Source organism: Pseudochaenichthys georgianus, chromosome 14 (assembly GCF_902827115.2).
Source record: "Pseudochaenichthys georgianus chromosome 14, fPseGeo1.2, whole genome shotgun sequence".
In the NCBI taxonomy this organism is placed as follows: domain Eukaryota; kingdom Metazoa; phylum Chordata; class Actinopteri; order Perciformes; family Channichthyidae; genus Pseudochaenichthys; species Pseudochaenichthys georgianus.
Genome location: NC_047516.1, coordinates 38015111 through 38037755, shown reverse-complemented (window position 1 = coordinate 38037755; position 22645 = coordinate 38015111). Strand labels below are relative to the sequence as shown.

Genomic DNA, 22645 nt, shown 5'->3' with positions numbered 1-22645 from the left:
GTTACACTGCCTTCACTTTCAATTTTATAATACTTCCAAACTGCTGACATTTTCTCTGTCCTGACTCCCGAGTCACCAGCTGAACTTAGCCTCTCGTTAGCTTACTGCTACTATTAGACACTGCGCCCACTCTGTTGCCAGATTTGAGAGGAATAAGCAACCAGGTCTGAAAACAAGCCCAAAGAAAGCAACACATACATGATGTTGTGTAATTTTAAACCAAAACTAAGTCCTCAGGATGACTTTAATACGTGAACATGGTCATTTTTGTTTTGTAACATTAAATAAAAAAAATATATTTTATATAAAAAAAAAATCCCGATCCCCGATTTTTTTTAAATTACGTGATCGGATCGGGACATCTCTAACTGTAACCAAGAGACATGTTGGTTTAAGTCCACCACGCTAGCATGCTAGCAGTGGCTTGCCCCGTACAGAGGAACACAAGGCATGATGGGAGCTGTAAGAGGTCAGTCTTACAATATCTATGTGTCCTACATGTTTATCCACAGTCAGACAAGGACCGGGTAGGATGAGTGGTGTGACCACAGACTCTGGTAGATGTGGAGGACTAGGGTGGGTGGGGGGTTCACCATTCAGACTCATCAGGTGTCAGACAGGCATCTGTCCGTAGCCCTGCACAGGTCAACCACAGCTGCGGCTTTCACACCAGCGCTTTTCCCTTTCTAGCTCCGAGCTGGAGCTTTTCTGGTTCAGCTCCGGTTTCCCTTTTCTGCTCCCGCTCTGTGCACACCGCCCAGAGCCCGACTGGTGCTGCCGCTGCTGCGTCATGACGTCACCGTTTACATCGCTGATTTGCTCCCCAACGGCGCTCACAACAACAACAACAACAACAACAACGGGGGACTGCGTCGGGTCGATGATCGTGTTGCTTTTAATCACACGAAGCCAGATTAAATTAAATAACGACTTCTCCAACCTTATGCTTTTCTCCAGAGTGCCGTGGTTAATTGTTTATTAATGTGTTTCAGCAGCATTTACCGACCGCTGCAGTGCTGGCTGCTCGTCCACGGGAGTTTATTCTCCCGTTAGCTCCCGGTAAAGTATTCACTGTCCGACTCACACAAGCAGCTGATACATATCCCTCATCCCCATCAGTGAATGTGTGTCAGTCTGAATTGACGCTGTTTGGCATCACAACGCTGTTATGAAAGTTTCTCTGGTATAAAATGGGTGATGTTGGCATAGCAACCGAAGCTAAACTGACTATCTTGACTACTTGTTGCCTATTGTGGCATAAGCCGTTTTTTACAGGCACATTTTACCGGCGTATTTTTCATTATGATTCTACTTGTGATAGTCGGACACGACAACCTGTGCAGCCCATGTATTGATTCCATCTGATAGCTGCTATGATACTAAACGTCTGCCTCTCTCCACAATGATCGATAACAGCGAACGGATGGTCAAAGTAAGGTACAAACAAACAGAATCACACGAAGCCTGGTTAGTGTTGCCTGACTTTATAAAGTGTGTTATTTTTGTAGGCAGGCATGACGAGACTCTTCAGTCGACCCGTGTTCAGGGGAGGTGGGTTTAGTTTCCTGCACGCCTCGACGTAAGAGAGACGTAAGTGGCGCCGCCTCTTAGCTCCGGAGTCTTGCTTCTAGACCGACAATTTTTTGGAGCTGGAAATTAACCGGATTCCGGAGCTAAGAGTGTGAAGAGGAAAAACCGGTACTTTTCAGGATCCAGCTCCTAGCCGGCCCTGACAACGCGCTGGTGTGAAAGGGGCAAGAGTGAGCAGTGATCAGGTCTGCAGTGTCGAAGAAAGGATGCATTCCCATTTTGTTTTGTTTGAGATTTGTGAACATTAAAAAAGCATTCATTGCTCATTGAGTGCTTTGGATAAAGTCACACATTTCTTTTGAATGATTTAAAATAAAGAACAAATTCAAAGTATAAATATTGAACAACTTAAATTTAAAAGAAGTTAAAAAAAACTAGAACCCTAAGAACAAGATGTGGAGGTTAATCAGCAACAAATCACACTGGTTCACTTATATATATATATATATATATTGATGTACGGCACTTTAGTCAACTCTGTTGTGTTTAAATGTGCTATATATATATATATATATATATATAAAGTTGGATTGGATTGGATTAATTGTCACCAGTAGTCATCTGCTGAAAAACACTGTTAATGCCACCATGGTTTCAACATCAGTCTGTGTGTCTCCCAAGCTCCACCTTTTCAGTAAATAAGAATAAGGTATTTTTGTACAACTACCACACACAAACTGGCAACATTCCAGCATCTACAATCAATTATTGAAAATGAATTATGGACTGTTAGGATATGAAAATAAAATGCCCACTGCCTACACAAATCCACTCTTAAGTCAAGTTCACCTGCCATTAAGTGTGCAAGAATGTTGGCTTACAATTGAAATCCAAACTGCTCTCCCCTCCCACCAGTCATCCAGGCAGTTCATTGTTCCTGGTGCTTTCTGTTCTTCTGAATGTAATATTGCTACCAAAGCTGTGTTGAATGCTGCTAATTACTGTGCTGCTCACATCTGCTTTAGTTCATGTTGGCAGTGGCTTTCTTTACGTGAGAATGATTCTGTTTTGTGTTGCCCCTGACGGTCTTAATAATACAGCCCTGTAGAAATAAAATAGCACCCTAGGAATTTTGCCAGCGACAGGAAACCACTCAGATGCAACATTCTTTCATTAAAACATTGTGAGGATCGCTCTAACGTTGTGTCCTGAAAGCAGTTACCAGCCTCAGTGAATTGGCTCACAGAACCAGACTCCTGATCTGAGATGAAGCCTGTGTTGCTGGGTAACTCCCGTGTTGGTGATTTGAAGTCACTTTACCATCGAGTCGTTTCACAAATGTGACAAACTGACTTCCAAATATCACATAAATGAGAGCCCTTTTTGGCTGGCAAAATGTGCTTTCTAAAAACCGAATTGCATTTGGACATTTCCAGACAACATGTCAGTGAATAGGATGTTGAACTGTCTACTCTTCCCGTTATTTTGATCATATCAGAGATCAACACCAAAGCCGACCTCATCTCCAGTTTCCCATCCAAGAGCAGAAGTGCTTGTATTCTACATCGCAGTGATGGAGAGCATTATCAGGTATCACAGCGTGGTATGGTGGTATGGTCGCCTCGTACAGACTGTCGATCAACCCCCCGAAAACATGTATGAGAAGTCACTCATGAAACAGGCATCTGATCCGCCTCATACCCATCGGGCGGAGCTCCAGCTCTGTCCTTCAGGTAGGGGATGTAGGGTCCCTAAAAGCAGGCTAAACCGTCACCAACACTCATTCCTGCCAACGTCCATTACACTTCTCAACACACAGATGCAATGTATAGTTTAAATGTTGGAGTTTGTGCAATAGGGCGTCATGTTGTCTGTATGTGTGTATATTAGGGGTGTAACGGTACACGGGCCCTTCGGTTCGGTACACATGTGTACCGAAGTGTACCGAACGCATATAACGTTAAACGTAAAAAATTGAGAACGTGAACAACTTCTTGGAAGTAATCTCAGGTGCTGCGTCGCAGCATTCAGAGTAATTTGCACCCATTGTGATCAACGCGCCATAGAGCGAGCAAGTCATTTCATTGGACGAGCTGGTCAGAGGGATGCGTTCAAATGTAGTCAGTAATTTGAAGAACTGTCGAAATGGCGAACGCAGATAAAGTTGAGCTCGAAAATCTTCCAGCATCATTGAAGTCTCCGGTTTGGGAACATTTTGGTTTCTCAGTTACGTACAAGGATGACGGACAAAGACAGGTGGACCGAACCAAAGCTGTTTGTCGGCATTGTTCAACTAAAATTGGTTACGCGGCTGGCAACACATCAAACTTGCACACTCATTTGAAAAGGCATCACCCGGACGTGAATATCACCGGTACCAAAAGACTGAAGTGCAAACCCAACTCCCGCTAGCATTTAAGCCTCCACCACTCGCAAAAACTTCAGACCGAGCCAAAGCTATTACAAACGCCAAATATCCTTATGTTGCCATGGTAGCAAAGCGCTACCTGGCTGTATCTGCTACTACCTCTGTCCCTAGCGAGAGGGTGTTCTCCACAGCAGGAGACATTGCTAGTGCCAGCAGATCTGCCCTTTCGGCAGCCATGTGGACAAGTTCATCTTTCTTTAAAAAAACATGAAAATACAATGACAAGCAAGTCCTAATGTCAAACTGGCTGCTTAGGTACTAGTACAGTACAGTTCAGATACAGATTATTTCAGTTCATCGAAAAGCTGCACCTTAATGTTTATTGTATTATATTTTATATTTATTTGAGTGAATATTCATAGTTTAATAACAATTAAAAACCCAAAACTAATAGTTTATGTTTTGTGAGTCCTAGTACAGTAAAGTTCAAATACAGATTATTTCAGTTCATCGAAATGCTGCACCTTAATGTTTATTTTATTATATTTTGTATTTATTTGAGTGAATACATTATTCACAGTTTAATAATAATTAAAAAAAAAGATGTTATGTTTTGTGATAATTTTTTCTGCTGTACCGAAAACGTACCGAACCGAACCGTGACCTAAAAACCGAGGTACGTACCGAACCGAAATGTTTGTGAACCGTTACACCCCTAGTGTATATGTAAACTGTGTACATGTAGTGTATGTCATGTCAGAATATGCAGTTGTCTTTAAAGTGTACTACGTAGTGTTTATGTTTTTGTTTTGCTGCAGGAGTCCAAAACGACGATGTCCTTACGAGGACAATAAAGGGAACTGTATTGTGACTTCCTGCTACAGGCCCCCCTCCCAGGGACCCTACCTCAGCAGCCATCTGTCCGTAGCCCCTGCATCAGAGACTGGGCCTGGGGGAGCTGGAGGGGCTCCTCACAGAGGGGCAGTAAGTCCTCACAGCTCAGTTAGCGCCCAGATGTGTGAAGAATGCTATGATACTGTATACCAGCTCCATGCACCAGCTGAGGCCCGGAAACAAAGGGACACCCCCTCATGCTCAGGGAGAAGCACGCAGCCATGCAGGTGGACAGCATGCTTCCTGGGTTATGGGCCGAATAGCAGATTGCTGGCTGGATGCAGAGCTGGATGGGTTACGGTATTTACTCGCTACAGCTGTGCTTTTAGGATTAAACTCAGGGTCATGGCAGCTCCAAAAGATATTTGATGACTCCTTTATTGTGGGATGCAAAGGTTAGGAGAACATCTGCCAGAGGAGTCCAGTCAGCTGTTACAAGTGCAAGCATGTGCAGCTCAATATCAGCGAGATAAAGAGGCAAGAGGTGGATTTAGGGATGTCGCCATCCCCACTGTGGAGAGTGGAATGGTTGGTTTCATTAGATCCAACAGAATGCTTAGTCGAGGCCACCGACGGGAAATACACTGGTGAGAAAAACTGGCTCTGTTCGAGAACATAAGCTGAACACAGTCTTGGACAACACCCCCCCTCTCCATCGTAAGCGGGTGCAACTATGGTGCACGGTGACCTTCCACCCCATCCACTGAAAGTGCAGAGGCAAGCTGTTAGCTGACCGTCTGTGTCATCAGTCATTGAACTGTACGATTACTCTGGTCTAAATAGCTCATATCTCAGCCAGCTGAACTGTTGTGTCCCGCGCTGACAGCACAGTGAACGCACCGCGCTGCGTTCAGGAGGCGGAGTGCTCATCCTCCAACCCCAAGATCGCTGTTCCTGCAGTCAAAGTGTCCTTGGGCAGGATGCTTAACCCCAAGCTGCTCCCTATGGCAGGGCCACGGTGTGTGAGAGTGTGTTAAAGGCAGTGTTGTGCTAGTTACTGAAAACCAGTAACTAGTTACCATTACTAGTTACTTCATTTCAAAAGTAACTCAGTTACTTTACTGATTACTTACACCAAAAAGTAATGCGTTACTGTGAAAAGTAACGTTTTAGTTACTTTAAAAAAAGGCTCCCTTTATATTAATGCCCTTATAGCCTTCATTTCAGTACTGTTATTGCATTGGAGAATTATACAATCTATTGATCAACTTGACATGCATTATATGCAATCTGGATAGCATCGATATTAGCTGGCTTTACATTTTTGTATATTCTTTCTCCAGGTAGTTGGAAAAAGTTTTCCGTCCCATATGCCGTGTGCCGCCCGGACATGCTATCATGCTAACTAGCTCCCTGAAAGCGGGTGAGTCCACTGTAGCAATAGCCTGCATGTGTTCTACAACATACCGTGCAATGGCTTTATGGACTTTCCCCTGGCGAGCAGTCCCTCGGTTAAAATCCAGCCGCTGTTGCTTAGGTGCAGGTGGAGTGGCGTCGGCTGAGTCTCTGTGGTCTTAGCTACTAGCTTCGTCCCAGCATGTTGTTTCTGCAGATGTCTTAAGAGATTTGAATGACTGGTTTGGGCAGTAGATAGGCTCTTTGACCCGCCAGGACACAACTTACATTTAACTAAAACGTTCTTTTCTTTGTGCTCGACAAAAGTGAAATAGTGAGAATATCTCCAGGTGGAGAAACTAGACTTGAGCTCCGCCGCCGCCATGATAGTCTTGTTAGTAAACAACACAAACACGCCCACAGCCCGTCTCCGCATGTGACACAGGAAGTATCTAAGTACATTTACTCAAGTACTTAAGTACAGTTCTCATCTCTGTTCACCTGGCTGTTGACTATATAAAAAAACTAACGCAGTAACGGAGTAACGCACCATGTAGTAACGGTAACTGAGTTACTGAATTTAAAAAGTAATGCGTTAGAGTACTAGTTACTGCCAAAAATAACGGCGTTACAGTAACGCGTTACTTGAAACGCGTTAGTCCCAACACTGGTTAAAGGTCCCATGTCATGCTTTTCTGGTTATCACCCGTCCCCTTGTTGTTATGTAGCTTTTTATACATGTAAGTGGTCTGCAGAGTCACACACCCTCAAAGTAGACCCTGTAGGGAGTACAACTCTAACACAGAGAAGACCTGTCTGCTGCCCCAGAACGCCTCGCTGGACATTTCTCTTTTTCCAATGTTTTCTAGTGTAGGAAGCACAGTGACGTATTGGGTATAGTGACTTCCTCACACACACACTCAATCTTTTCTCAGCTGCAGCTCAGCCTGAACTCAGCCTGAACTCAGCCTGAACTCAGCCTGAACTCAGCCTGAACTTAGCCTGAGACGGCGAGACGCGGCGGGGCTCGGCCTGGGCTCGTTCTGGGCTCGCTCTGAGCACACACACAGACTCACAGCCAGGCTGCAGGTGTATGTGTGTGTGCTCGGGCTGGGTTCAGGCTGGGTCTCGCTGTCTCGCTGTCTCGCATATCCCCCGCAGCAAGCCAGCTCACACTGTCCGCTCCTCACAGCAGCGAGCTCCGCAACGTCCCCCCAACACGGCCCCCAGACCCCACGCAGCATTCTCATCTGTTTGTCATCACTGGTGTCCTTTCCTGGTTGCTAACAAACGCCATTGTAACACATGATCACTGATGTTCCGCTGTAACGGTGGTGGACTCATCAGAACAGAGTGGGCGAGCTGACCAATCAGAGCACACTGGGCTCACAAGGGGGGGGGGGGCAGGAGCTCCACCAAGCCGTGTAGGACAGAGAGTGAATACACAGGCTATACAGAGAGGCTGTGAGAAACCAATGTGAGTTTGGAACATTGAACAATGTGAATCTATTCTAGTCGACCTCAACAATGGAATCATGATCAGTGGAAATGGCCATGACATGGGACCTTTAAAGTCAGTCTCCCTGAGCAGGTGACACCTTGTGTGGCAGCCTGTGTGGATGGGTGAAAGCTGATCTGTATGGTACATCTCTTTGAGGGGTTGCAAAGCTGAAAAAAGGCACAATAAGTGCAGCCCTTTATAGGAAAGATTATGTGACAACATTATATGTGTACAGATGTACAAAGTGTGCTTTTATACGGTTGTTGTATCTGTCTGAAGTCAGGGTGGCCTTTACAAAAGTGCAGAATATGTTTGTCTTCTTTTACATACTTTTTTTTGGTATGATTTTTTCAAATCATACCAAGGTAGTCAAATAATGTCTTACTATGAATGACACGTGTAAGACGATAGAGATGTGTGCTGTTAACTGTTAAGCATCTCTCTAATAATACAATCACAATTGTGCATTTGTATTGTGTGTGTGTGTGTGTGTGTGTGTGTGTGTGTGTGTGTGTGTGTGTGTGTGTGTGTGTGTGTGTGTGTGTGTGTGTGTGTGTGTGTGTGTGTGTGTGTGTGTGTGTGTGTGTGTGTGTGTGTGTGTGTGTGTGTGTGTGTGTGTGTTGTTTCAGTGATTCTGAAGTTGTACCACCACCTGCTCTGATAACCCACAGCACAGTGTATAGGCACTCATTCTAACACAGTCAGTCCCTGAGAGGGAATAGTGCGATAGAACTGGAGATAAGATAAGAGATGTATATGATTTAGTTCGATAAGGTAAAGTCAAGTGTTTTGTATTAATGCCATAACAATGATCTGTCCAGTGTTCCTGAGCATTTTATGAAGTGTTACGAAAACAAACAGCCCTGAAAATTAAAGTCATAATTGCATTTGCCACATCCTCAAATCACTACGTGAACCCCCGTGCATGCGGAATGTGAGGCTCTCAGCTGTGTGCATCCTCAACAAGACATTAAGCACTGGGATCAATAACATTCAAGGGCAATGAGCAGGAGAGGCTAAACACCGACTTCTGCGCCTTATATAACTTGCATGGCACGCATGCAGCCCGCAGTTCCAATGCATATGAAAATTAAGATGTAGCCTATGTGCGTTTTATGCAGATTATAATGACCTTTAGTAACTCCTGGACCGTCGCTCTTGATTAGCTGTTTGTTCAAACGCGCACTAAAACTGAAGTGCGGCCATGGCGCAGGAGAGCAGCTGATGGAGTGATGTGTTCATGAAATACAGTTAGAATGACTTACTTTAAGACGGCGTTGTCCCCCTGTCTGACGGTGATGTTGTCCTTTAATACTGAGTCTCCGGCTCTGGCTGGAACTCCTGCAGGTACAAGGAATAACAATTTAAGTCCGAGGACCACAAGGCATTTCCCAGGCAGTGCCAAATAGCCACAAATGCCCCTCATTTTCTGTCACTGCGCAACTTCCACGAAAACTTGAACCGTCGGATATTCCGCTGAGCTGCAAATTCCACAAAGAGGATGCAGAATCTCCTCTGTGCTCCAAGGAAACAGGCTCGAAACAGTGTGGATAAACGCAGGGGAAAGTGTCGCTCCGCCCGCCAGTCGCTCTAGGAAACGGAGTTGAGGAGAGAGCAGCTCCGTGGCTCAGAGAAATGCGCACCGTGTCCTCCGCTGCGAGCTGGAGTCTCCGTGAAATGGATGCTGCGAGAGACGCATCAGTGTGTGTGTGTGTGTGTGTGTGTGTGTGCGCGCGCGCGTGCGTGTGTGTGTGCGTATGCGTGCGTATGTGTGTGTGTGTCCTCCGAGTCTCTGCTCCTGCTGTCTCTGAGCCTCACTGAGTAAACCGAACACTGTAAGCAGAGGGTTGGATTCCCTTCAGGATCTGATTCTTTCGCCAAGTGCGTATAGCTCCTGAAGTAGCCCCCCTATGTTTCTCCCTCTCTCTCCCTCTCCGTCTCTTCTAATCTCCAGGTAGCATCCGCGGCTGTAGCCTACCATGAGGACCATATGGTCTGTAGCCTGCTGTGTTCGCAGGTCCAGGGTCCCCCATCGGGCCCTTAAGGAGGTTTGCAGGAACGTGACATTATTATTGTTTGTGACACTTTTGGGATGAATTCATAGCGAGCATCCATTCCCTGCACGTGAGAGGATCCTGATGTTGTTGTATTTCTCTGTGATTATAAGCATGCAGAGCTGCTGTGTGAAGTGTGTGCGTAATATTGACTCTCATAGTAATTGGGATCAATTCTAGCACATAATACGGTGGCCGATAGGTGCAAACACGCTACTTTGGCCCAACACATTTTCATAAGGAGGAACATGCTGCAGTTTAAGGCGAGACACCCCAGGTGAATAGAGTAATGTTTTAACTTAAAGGTATCAGCTAGCAATTTCTCCAGTTAATTACTTACAATAAGGCAATTGTCTTTTGTATTACAAGTTTTCTGAAATAGCATGTTTAAATATGCAAATTAACCATTATCTCATTAAATATGCACATATTTTAACTAGGGCTGTCAAGTTAATAACGCGTTAACGCAATTTTTTTTTAACGCCACTAATTATTTTAACGCGATTAACGCATGTGTATTTTTTTCCCTCGGCCGCCCCGTAGTTTCAGAGGGCATCGAGTTTAAAATACCATCTACAAGCTGATGCTGACAGCCCCGCTCCTGCCGCCCGCTTGTGGCAGACCACACTTCCACGCTCACCGGCAGGCACCGACTGGCCATCGGGAGGACCGGGAGGGTGTGTGTATGTGTGGCCCGAGCGAGCGAGAGAGAGACCTTACGTGCATTGTTGTTGTTAGCATCTGGTGCTAGCTAGCTGCGCTAACGGATATAAGGAGCTGTTTAAATGAAAACAGAGGAGCGACATTTCGCCACAACTGTGCCGAGCACTTGACTTGATGCAGGAAGCAGACAGCGGGACATTGTAGGAGAAGTCAGCACACTCAATATTGCAGCAACATGATTGCAGCGTCCAGGCAGTTCCCGTTCGAGCATATGCCTTGAGTTGCACATAGCTCCAACGATCCAACACACACACACACACACACACACACACACACACACACACACACACACACACACACACACACACACACACACGCACGCACGCACATACATACACACACACACACACACACACACACACACACCCCATTTGTATTGTATGAGAGAGAGGTTCCAGGTTGAATTGAGGCGAATATTTGTAATGTTCAGAGGTTGTTGTGATTAATATTCATGAGAATATTTGTCATTGTTCAAATGATAATAAACATTAGCATAAAGCATATTTGTCCACTCATATGTTGATAAGAGTATTAAAAACTTGAAAAATATTCCTCTAAGGTACATTTAGAACAGATAAAAAATGTGCGATTAATCGCGATTAACTATGGACAATCATGCGATTAATCGCGATTAAATATTTTAATCGACTGACAGCCCTAATTTTAACACATTTCAGGAATCGAAATCTGAACTTTGGATAAAGCCAGGTTCAAAAATCTTGTTTCATGTTGTAGTCATATTAGTATCTAAGGCTTTTACAGAAGGGATTTTGGATATCTCTTTTTATCACTCCATAAATCAGGAAATACTGTCAACAGCCCTAAAATATCAATTTTCGCCATGTTTTTAGGTATACAATGTTGTATAATTCAGGCTATGAATGATATATGAACAAACCCTTCTGTAAAAGCCTTCATCATATTGATAGGAATATAACTAGAAGGTTTGGTGTATGTACGTGCTACTGAAGTTGACATTTCGAACTCAGAGTAGGAGAAAAAACTCATTTGGAGAAAACGACCTTTAAAGATTGCAGTGAGGCGCTAGCTAAACCCTCCTGTTCTTTGGATGACAGCTTGCACCTCGACGCACTCCGTGAAGGTATTTCATGTTCGGGATCATTTGTTTTTTGTATAACCTTGCTTCGTGCAAGTGACAATTGTTGTCGTCTTCTCTGTGAACGTTTTTTTCGCCGTTCTTTTGCCATTTTGAGATTTCAATTGCTAGCGGAAAGCATCTGAACGAATCACGTTGTCAGAAATTGACACCAGCCAATGAGATTTCGTTTCTTGGTTTAAGACCCCTTTGTGCTTTCACGATTGGTTGCTGATACAAAGGAAATGACCATATTTGGATCTGATGAGATTGTGCAGGAGAGATGGAGCCTTCCAGCGATATCTCTGTTGACATGGTGCACACAGCGGTCGCGGTACTTTATGATATATGTTAGAATGCTAACTTTTGGTGACTTTAGGAGAAATCTACAGACGCAAATAGACAAACTATAGTAAAATAAACACTTAAATATGTATTTTGGACGTTTTCCTTCCAAAAGCCTGAAAGAAAACATGTTATGGAATCAAAAAGGCACAAAATCTCAAAATTGACCAGTACTTGAAAAACGATGTTTTTGCCTGCCGTGTCTCGACTTAAAAAACGATGCAATATAAGAAAACAACATCTATTTAAAGGGGAGTGCAGTGTTGAAATATTTAGCTATGTCATGAAACATGACCCTTTATGGTACTATAGATTATATGGAAAAAAGCTTTAATGTCTTATTGAATTTGACTTTGCCTCGAAAAATACCTTCTGTTTTAGGTCTCCATGTCCGTCCAGCATAAGACATTTTATTTTAAAGGTTGGCATGCTATAATTTAGATTAGAACAATCTCTGTGGATGTATTTAATTAAAAGCATTTCATTGTAAGCACCTTATTATCCTTATAAAAGAAGACGCTGTAATCCTTTGATAAGAAAAGTATATATTGTACATTATCTCTTTGATTCTTACTTGTGACTGTGACACCCAGTGGCGGCCGGCCCATAGGGGCGCTAGGGGCGCCGCCCCACCTCTTGCCAGATATAAAAATAAATAAAAATAATAATAATTAATAAAAAAATATATTATATTTTATATTTACATTTTTAATGAACAAGGTAAATATCATACAATTGGTATCACAAAAATGTATAATCTACAATACAATCTCGTTTAAAATTGTGTTACGATGTCTAAAGTTACTGATAAGTCACCTGTTTCCTGCCTGGCCTTGCCCATGGCATTAGTTTATCATTACCGGGCAGAGCCCCCGAGCCAAACAGCAGCAACCAGCACGTTGCAAAAGTCTCAATAGTAAACTGTGCCGCCGAAACATAATTTCAGCCAATCAGCGCCATCAAATATGTTGGTCACGTGGGCGCTCACGTTGGCGCCCATGTTGGTGACGCAGTATTTGGATGAGAATGGTGTGCAGGTGGAGTCCCCGGAACCTCGGTCCGCCCAAGAGCTACTCTCCAATCCTTTTGAAAGGAGAAGTTTGGGAGATAAATTGATACTTAAAGACCTTGGACCGGACCAACCCGATTTGTATATATCACAGCAAGCTCGTGAAAAAGACAAAACGTATCAACAAGGCTTCTCACATGGCTAGCTGGATGTAAACAGGTAAATGCTATCTTTTGTTTCACATGCTTACTCTTCAAACAGCCGGGGACAGATACGATCTGTTCAGAAACTAGACAAAAGTTAAACAAGTACAAACCACAGACTGTCTGTGTCATGGAGAATACAGTCGCTGGTTTATTTATGTCTGTAGGCCGTTGTTGTGAGTGTGGACGTCGGAGCATATATATCGTTTGCTTAGCCAAGCTCCATTCAGGGAACAAGCATTCTAAAAGGCTTTTCGCCTGCCGTCTGTCTGCAGACTTGTCAAAGCATTAATTCATGGTTTTTACTAACCGGTATCAGTATGTTGTTACGTTGGCATCATTTAGAAACGTGTATTACAATTTAAAATATGTTCATGTTGTTGTAGTTGTAGCTCCCGAGCCAGCGCGTCTTGTTTGAATGATGCGCGTAAACACAGCTGGCAGCTGCGGTGAAACTCGAGCGACTAGAGCGATGCGATAGGAGCGTTTAGAGCGAAGCGAATATTCGCATCGCGTCCGGTCTGAACGCAGCATTAAAGCGAGCTCCGCGCTGCACTGGAAACGCGCCATTACATCACCAGAAGTCCTAATTTAAGGGGTCATTTCTCCCAAAAAAAAATGTTGTACTCACTCTATCAATAGCCCCACCAACAATATTTTCCACCAGCCGCCACTGGTGACACCTCTAACCCTTTCCCAGGGTCCTTGCTTTTGTCAGGTTTCAGTTTATACAAAGTGGCTGATGGGTAATTTATTCTGAAATGTTCAGTTCATGTTGTTTGTTTGCAGTGGCGGCCGGCCCATAGGGGCGCTAGGGGCGCCGCCCCACCTCTTGCCAGATACAAAATAAAATTAAAATTAAAATATTAAATAAAAAAATATATATTTAAAAAAAAAAATATTAAAAAAAAATATATATTTAAATTTTTAATGAACAAGGTAAATATCATACAATTAGTATCACAAAAATGTATAATCTACAATACAATCTCGTTTAAAATTGTGTTACGATGTCTAAAGTTACTGATAAGTTACCTGTTTCCTGCCTGGCCTTGCCCATGGCATTAGTTTATCATTACGGGGCAGAGCCCCCGAGCGAAACAGCAGCAACCAGCAGGTTGCAAAAGTCTCAATAGTAAACTGTGCCGCCGAAACATAATTTCAGCCAATCAGCGCCGTCAAATATTTTGGTCACGTGTGCGCTCGGGTTGGCGCCCATGTTGCTTACGTGCGTTGACGTGAGGAGTTGTTTTTTAGACTCGTGAGTGACCAAGGTGACGCAGTATTTGGATGAGAATGGTGTGCAGGTGGAGTCGCCGGAGCCTCGGTCCGCCCAAGAGCTACTCTCCAATCCTTTTGAAAGGAGAAGTTTGGGAGATAAATTGATACTTAAAGACCTTGGACCAGACCAACCCGATTTGTATATATCACAGCAGGCTCGTGAAAAAGACAAAACGTATCAACAAGGCTTCTCACATGGCTAGCTGGATGCAAACAGGTAAATGCTGTCTTTTGTTTCACATGCTTGCTCTTCAAACAGCCGGGGACAGATACGATCTGTTCAGAAACTAGACAAAAGTTAAACAAGTACAAACCACAGACTGTCTGTGTCATGGAGAATACAGTCGCTGGTTTATTTATGTCTGGAGGCCGTTGTTGTGAGTGTGGATGGTCGGAGCATATATAGCGTTAGCTTAGCCAAGCTCCATTCAGGGAACAAGCATTCTAAAAGGTGTTTCGCCTGCCGTCTGTCTGCAGACTTGTCAAAGCATTAATTCATGGTTTTTACTAACCGGTATCAGTATGTTGTTACGTCGGCATCATTTAGAAACGTGTATTACAATTTAATCATGGTAAAATATGTTCATGTTGCTGTAGCTCCCGAGCCAGCGCGTCTTGTTTGAATGATGCGAGTAAACACAGCTGACAGCTGCGGTGAAACTCGAGCGACTAGAGCGATGCGATAGGAGCGTTTAGAGCGAAGCGAATATTCGCATCGCGTCCAGTCTGAACGCAGCATTAAAGCGAGCTCCACGCTGCACTGGAAACGTGCCATTACATCACCAGAAGTCCTAGTTTAAGGGGTCATTTCTCCCAAAAAAATGTTTTTACTCACTCTATCAATAGCCCCACCAAAAATATGTTCCACCAGCCGCCACTGTTTGTTTGATAGTTAGGGTGAGGAGCAAAGTAACCTTTGGGGAGTATACATTTCACCAAAACACATTTATTTTCTAAAGCGCTCTTCTCAATCAATCAATGTTTATTTATATAGCCCAATATCACAAATGTTACATTTGTCTCAGTGGCAGTGGCGAGCCGTGACTTTTATAGCTAGGCCCTCTGACCCCCCCTGAGCCATCATGAACGAACTTATGCTAATCATAAATCTATCGATCATAAATCTATCGATTAGATTTATGATTCGAAAATAATAAAAGTAGGATAGACATGTGGATATTATCCGGCTGAACAAAACGTGCATTTATCTAACAGGTTCGTTTTCCACAGACCTTATTTCATGCTATTTTCCAAAATTCTATGGAGAAAACCCACTGCTTTCTGTCGAGGGAATCCGAGCGCAGCTTACTTCCGGGTTTTAGGACGCGTCACTGCATCACTTGCATAGCGGTGATGCATAGCGGGCGGAACTTGTCATAAAGTCCGCGAAAATAAAGCCCACCCATTTAAAGGGAAGATATGTTTGGTCAATTGTACTGTCATTTGACATTACTCTCTCATTGAGTTACTATAGCTGGCCCTCTGTGAATGTAGAGAGGGACCAAGCTCTCCCGTCTTCACAGTAACTCGCAAAGACAGCATTTAACCCTTCACATTCCAACAGAAACTGAACAGGCAGATTCGAAGGATTTATTTATTTGGAAATGTTATTTTAAATACAATTAAATCAAGTTATTTTGGTAAAACAAAAAAATTAACAAAAAAATATATAAAAAACAATATATTTTTTAATGTTTTAAAATATTATTTTTTTAAATATCTTAGGCCCTCACAGAGGGTCTAGAAGGCCCTGACGGCTCGCCACTGCTCAGTGGAGTTCTCAGTTTGTACAGAATATCAGTATGACAATACCACACCCTCTGTCCTTAGAGGGGAGGGGGGGGGGGTGTGCCACTTTGCGGCACATCTAACAGCAGCACATTTAGAATTACTTTGACAGCTCTTAAGTCTCTTGAGGAGGCTGAACAAGATAATTTCTTTAACTTAACATCAATTTGGCACGCTGTTAAGAAACTGGATGGGATGCTGCAAATGCTCTGAAGGCTGGATGCCATCACCGGGAGAATATCAAGTGACACATGGCAGTGTTATTGTCTAATGTTTGAGCAAGTGTCAAAGCATTGAGGATATTTGCAGGCTACAGTAGCATGTTCTTTTGTGTGCCCATCAATCATGTCTCACAAACAATTGATTTCACAATAAAGCCTTTCTCTTCACCATAAAGTTACTAAGTGTATTGCATGATACAGTGCCAAAAATACAATTATATCTTTTAGCAGGTGTGAAACCCTCTCCAGATTGTACTGCCCACTTTCGTATACTGCAACAGTAGAACACAAACTGTATGACACAATGGTGGTGGACAGTGAAAAAACTGAAAACATTTACTTTAATTAAATGTATTATGCCAACACATTTCACATGACTGTATTAGGTTAGTTGAAAGCAATAATAATAAGTTGAAACTAATGTTTTTTTATCCATACTTAATATCATTGATTCAACTAACCTGATATGATGTGAAATATGTTGACATAATACATTTAATTAAAGTAAATGTTTCAGTTTTTTAAGGGTATTACCAATGGAATACAGTATCCACCCTGTCCTCCTATGTCTTCTGTTCCCACCATGTCAAGGCAGCATACACCTTACTAAACCGACTAACGTGATCTGCATGTTAGGCAAAAGCCTGAGGTTCTGTGGTCAATACTTGATGTAACATGTGAGCAACCTAACCAGTGATTCTGTTTATTAGAAGGTGTTTATTGAGAAATGATGATGATGTCTTGTTCCGGAGAAATTGGGGAAAGATAAGACTTAATTAAAATGATATCTGCCTGGGATGCAATACAAGTCCTGGCTGTGAACACATCCTAATGGTTTTTGAATTAAAATCCCTCCCTGACCTCAGCAAAATCTTAGATATGTGCTCTTAATTAGAGTTACGGCTACGGGGAGGGGTGGGCTAAGCACCCAACCCACCCCACCTCAGTCGATTGAGGCTACAACATTTGGCCATGTGATATCTTGTTAACACCTTGCAGGCACCTGCCATCAATTCACTGTGAGGATAAAGACGGTTTAACAACAGCATCAAGAGAAAGAAGGAAGACATGCAGTTCTGCAGCGGTGTTTAGAGGATAGAATAACAGTTCAATCCATTTCAATCCATGCCATGTGCATTATGTTTTTGGCTATCATTAGGCACATTCACACCGCAGTACTTTTCCCACAAAGGTTCATGAGAACTTAGTTTGTGAGAACTCTTTAGTTCTCATGAACTAAGTACAGATCGCGTTCACACCGGAATAAGTCCCTGGGGGTGGATTAGGCAAATGAAGCCGCTGACGTCACTTCTTCTTCTTCTTCTGCTTTGGGTTTACTGGCAGGCCGCAAACCACTTCACGGCGTATACTGCCGCTCAAAGTCCCCGGCCGAAAGTCCCCGGAGTTGGGGACTGTCTTCCGAGTAAATCGCCAGAACGCCGACGCCTCCTCATCTCCACCGCTCCCATGTTTTATTTTGTGTTGCCATAAGTTAGTCTCTCTGCGTTTCTGTGCTGGGCTAATGCTAATAATGCTAATGCGGGGATAATAAAATGGCGGCTTCACAAAACTTTTTGGGAGTTTTACGGGGCGTGGTTTGCAATCCGCCCAGCCAATCAGACATAGGAACCTTTTTCTCCCACGAAAGTCCCTCTCTAGCAGGGACGGAAAAGGGGGTGAAAAGGTTCTCATTAACTAATTTTAGTTCCGGCTCTTTTTGGTGTGAACGCAACATTTCGGAACTATATCGGGACTAAAGTGGGAAAAGTACTGTGGTGTGAACGCGCCTATTGTTCCGCCTCACAGCGGGTTAGGTACATCCAGTGACCTCGCCAAAGCTCCACCAGCGAGGGGGCCAAGCATGCAGAAATGACTAATTAGAATGGCATTGTTTGTTGCATGGCCCACATGAATCACTCCTGATGCATCACAACCATGAATAGGGAGAGAGGAAAAGCTAAACTAGGTGGCCTAAATCAACCAGCCATTTTATAAAATAGAAGGTGGACATATTGATTTTAACAGCCATTTCTCTTAAATCACCTTGTTTTTGATAGCTTGCCGTACACAGTCCGGCTCATCCTGGCAGATATTGTTTCTCATTTATCTCACTTATACATGCAGTGACATTCACATCATTTCTTACTGCGAGGCATTAACAGCAGACCCTGGGTGGTTTATTCAAACAATCCCTGCTAATCTTCATTCATATCATGCAAGGATGGGCAGAGCTAGCAGACAATGGACCAGCCTCTGACCAAAGCAAGCTAATACCCGAGCAAAAACACGGGCAGACTGAATAAAGAGCGCTCACTCAATGGATTCAGTCATCTGCAGGAGCTCAGACTGCACTGGCACACGGACACTAATGTTATGCAACTTATTCATGAGAGGCTGACATTCTGAGGTCAGTCTGCAAAGGTTTTGTGAAATGATTTTGAAATGAGAAATAATTTGTTTGTGGCAATTGCAGGAAGCAGACCCATCACATTCTCTTGTGTTAGTTAATTGCTAAATGTATTCCCGTAATTGAGCTTTGTATGAGGTAAGTTTGTGTTAAGGATATTTTTGAGTTTGATCATTAAATATCAAAAGCATCATGAGTCTCTCCAGTTATTCAGGTATCCATCACCAATTTCATTTTTTCATTCTCCACAGAAACATTGAACAACCGGTTTCTCTTAGAGTTGTTCACTCATCAGTGTGTCAGTCTGGTGTTCAGTCCACACATTAGGATATTTTAACAATTAAAAAGACCATCACTTATTTACATTCTAAAATAAAAGTCCAATCGTCAAATTCTTCTTCACTGAAATAAATCTTACTTTACAATATCAAATATTCAAATACCACCATGTGAGCATCTCTTATTCAGACATCTCTATCATCTGGAGACTCCCCAGGAAACACAATTATTCCTGTCACAAGGACAATCTTGTGCAACCATTCTTAACTCAGTTTGTGCCTTCATAATAATAATCATTCCTTACAGCGCTTTTCCAGTGCTCAAAGCGCTTTACAAATACACATTACACATATTTTGTATACATGCAATGGTCACTGTGGACATTGGCAATACCCACAGGAGCAAGTTCAGGTAAAGTGTCTTGCCCAAGGACACAGCGGCTTTACAGACGCAGCAGCGGCGGGTTTCACCCCTTGATCTGATGATCATTGCACAGCGCACTGCGCCACACCGTCCATCTTCACGCCTCGAGGTCATCGAGGCACTTTTACAAGTACACATTGGTATTATACATGTACTGTGGACAATACCCACAGGAGCAAATCCGGGTGAAGTGTCTTGCCCAAGGACACAACGGCCTGACGCAGTAGTCACAGGCAGGAGCGGGTTTCGAACTGTCCCAACATGATGTTCATAACATCCAACCTATACTGTAGGAAGACTGCAGGTCATTCAGAGCAAACCAACATTCATTTCTGAATGTTGGTTTGACAACAACAGGAACAATAACAGCAACCAAACAAACTAACTTTCTCAAATGATAATTTCAGAAGAATTTGAAGACCTTGATCACAGATGAAATAGGAACAAAAGTGCTTTGTTATTTATCTTTAATTTTCTGAAGTGTGTGACTGACAATGGCCTTTGAAAGCAAAGTGATTGCTTCTGTTGTCTGAAAATGTTTTGTTTGAATCAAATAGCAAGTTGATCCAGGGCTGCTTTATGCTGTGCAGCAGCTAAAGTGCTCCTGGCATGAGGAGCTGCACATGATTCCAACTTTGATCTGAGATAACTACATCTGCCTCAGAGTTATCAGACAGCTGGAATCAAGGCGCCTTAGTCACAGCATGTGGAACAAAGGCTGTGTGTGTCAGGGTTGGTCTTCCTCTGCTCTCCAGGAGTTGAGCAGGTCTTTGTCACATCTGATGCACTCCACACAGTGGCGTAACAAGGTTGTGATTGGCCCCGGTGCAAATATCTTTTTTGGGCCCCCCCCCCCACCCCAACTCAGCGCTGCTTGCTTCTTTTTTTTTCTCTCTCTCTCTCTCCACTTTCAAAATCTATTTAAAACTCATAACAAACAAACAAAATTCCCAAAGTTGTCTTGAAATTAACGAAAATAAACTAAACGAAAAATATAGCCTACTTATGCAAACAACATTGAATCTGGACTTGAAATGATTCTGATTAGGCCTATTCAGCATTATTCCTGGAGCACGCGCTCTATCTCTCTTTCTCTCACTCTCACACACAGGCTTCAAATCAAGTCGTCATTATTACAACAAATACCCACTTGCAACTGATAACACTGGCAATTATTTTATATTTATTAGACTATTCAAAAAAATCATGCTTCAAAAAACAACGGCACAACGAACTAATCACACAATCACAGAATGAATCATTCTTCATCATGGCACAGCGGCCACACGTTATCACAGACACAGGTTAGGTGCGCACCATGCGCATTTTCCAACATAAGAGAGGTCACAATTACATTGCTACAGATTTAAATCTCCGATCCCTCTCCATAACAAGAGAAAAGCTACTCATCACCATTAGAAGTTAATCTTGCGGGCCTTGCGCTCAGCAAAGTCGTCAACAACGCTGCTCAGGTCTAACTTCCGGGTCCTGCTGTTCTCTATTGAGAGTGTTGCCAATCCACTGAGTCGTTCTTGTCCCATGTTGCTTCTTAAATACGTCTTAATCAAGTTGAGCTTTGAGAATGAGCGTTCTGCGGTCGCAACAGTGACAGGTATGGTGAGATATAACAGCAATGCTGTGCACACTTCGCTGAGCTGTGGTCCACAATAAGCATCTTAGCCATATCCTTCACAGATGGTTCTTTAGCTAGTTCAGGCTTAAAGCAGGCTCTGAATGCAAGGAGTTGGACGGGGAAACTCGGGGATAAATCCCTGCTGTAGTGGTCCACGAGGCGCTGCGCGTGCTGGTGAAGGACATTATCCTGCGCACGGTTCAACGTCCCGGGGTGGATAGCCTGGAACAGTTTGTTCGTTTCACGCATAGAAGTGAACCTCTGTGACAGCTGGCTGTTAATGATGTCCAGGCTGGCGTTGAACACATTCATTCTGAAACGGCTCTCGCCATCACTAAGCTTGACTGAGTTCATCGAAGTGGCGTTTCATCCTTCTTTTGCGAATTTCCATGAACTCGCTCTGCGCTCCCCGTCTCTCAGCAAGACTCTGAGCGGTGTGTTTGACCTGGTCAAAGTCATCTCGCTATGCAGATAGGGCCTGTATTGTGTTTTGGAGGACACCAACAGCTTTGTTGATGTCTACATCCTTTGCCTGCAACATCTTTGACATTGCATTCATGTTTTCCAGTATTTTTGTCTGTTGTACAACAAGAAAAATAAAGCTGAATTTTTCCATATGGTTTTTTAGGGCTGTGGCCTCGTCCCGTTCCTCCCTCTTTTCGCTGACCAGTGCGATTTTAGTTAGAGCTTTCATGATATCTACATACCGGTATCTAAGGGCAGCAATTGCATCATGTCTTGAGCACCACCTGGTTGGGCAGAGGCGCTTCATGGTAACTTTACCATGCTCTGAGAGTTCTGATGACATGATACCGGAAAGGAGTGACCATCTCTGAATACTTTGGCTGAAAAAAGTATAAAGAGTCTCAACAATATCATAAAAATTGCGCAGCTCCGCTATATTCTTTACGGAGTCATTCAGTGTCAGATTTAAATTGTGTGCAGCACAGTGTACATATTTGGCAAGCGGTTCCATCTCCATGATCCTGGCCTGCACACCTGAATAGACCCCACTGGTGTTCGCCGCGCCATCGTATCCCTTGCCCGACACGTGCTCAGGTGAAATCCGTTCACGAGCTGACGTGTCCACTGTTTCCACGAACCCCAAGAAAGCCTCGTTTATCAGGATATATTTTGCGTTGTCGTTTTCATCCCTCTGGATTGTCACATATCTATACACTCTTTTGGAAATATCTTGGGTGGTGTCCATGATCACAGAACAAAACGGAGCATTATTTATTTCTACTTGAATGTCGCACTGCACCCGCTTTGTGATTATGTAGATTATCTCATTTTGAACAGCTGGACTCAAGTATTTCACAGAACCTTGTGGTCGCTCAACAAGTTCTTTCAGAACCGGATTGTAACATGCTAAAAGTTCTATCATACTGAGAAAGTTTCCACTGTTGGGCTGTCCAAGAATCTCCCTATGTCCTCTAAAAGCCAAGTTACAAGTGGCCAGAGTGATTGTAATGTTGACAATACGCTCAAGTACCTGTCTCCAGTAATTAGCAGCATTCCTTGCATTCCTCTCCATGTTTGCATCGATTCTCCC

At 43.4% G+C, this 22645-nt stretch overlaps 1 protein-coding gene across 2 annotated transcripts in view; it reads right to left on the bottom strand.

Annotated features, from left to right (window-relative positions):
- opcml (opioid binding protein/cell adhesion molecule-like) overlaps positions 1–22645 on the bottom strand; it is a 497827-nt gene that overhangs the window by 229855 nt on the left and 245327 nt on the right. Inside the window, exon 2 of one of the 2 annotated variants that reach the window (XM_034099941.2) lies at positions 8894–8969. In XM_034099941.2, coding sequence (XP_033955832.1) covers positions 8894–8969 — 76 coding nt within the window. Of the gene's footprint in view, positions 1–8893; positions 9496–22645 lie in introns of those variants that run through there. The other variant, XM_034099940.2, reaches the window with a different exon arrangement.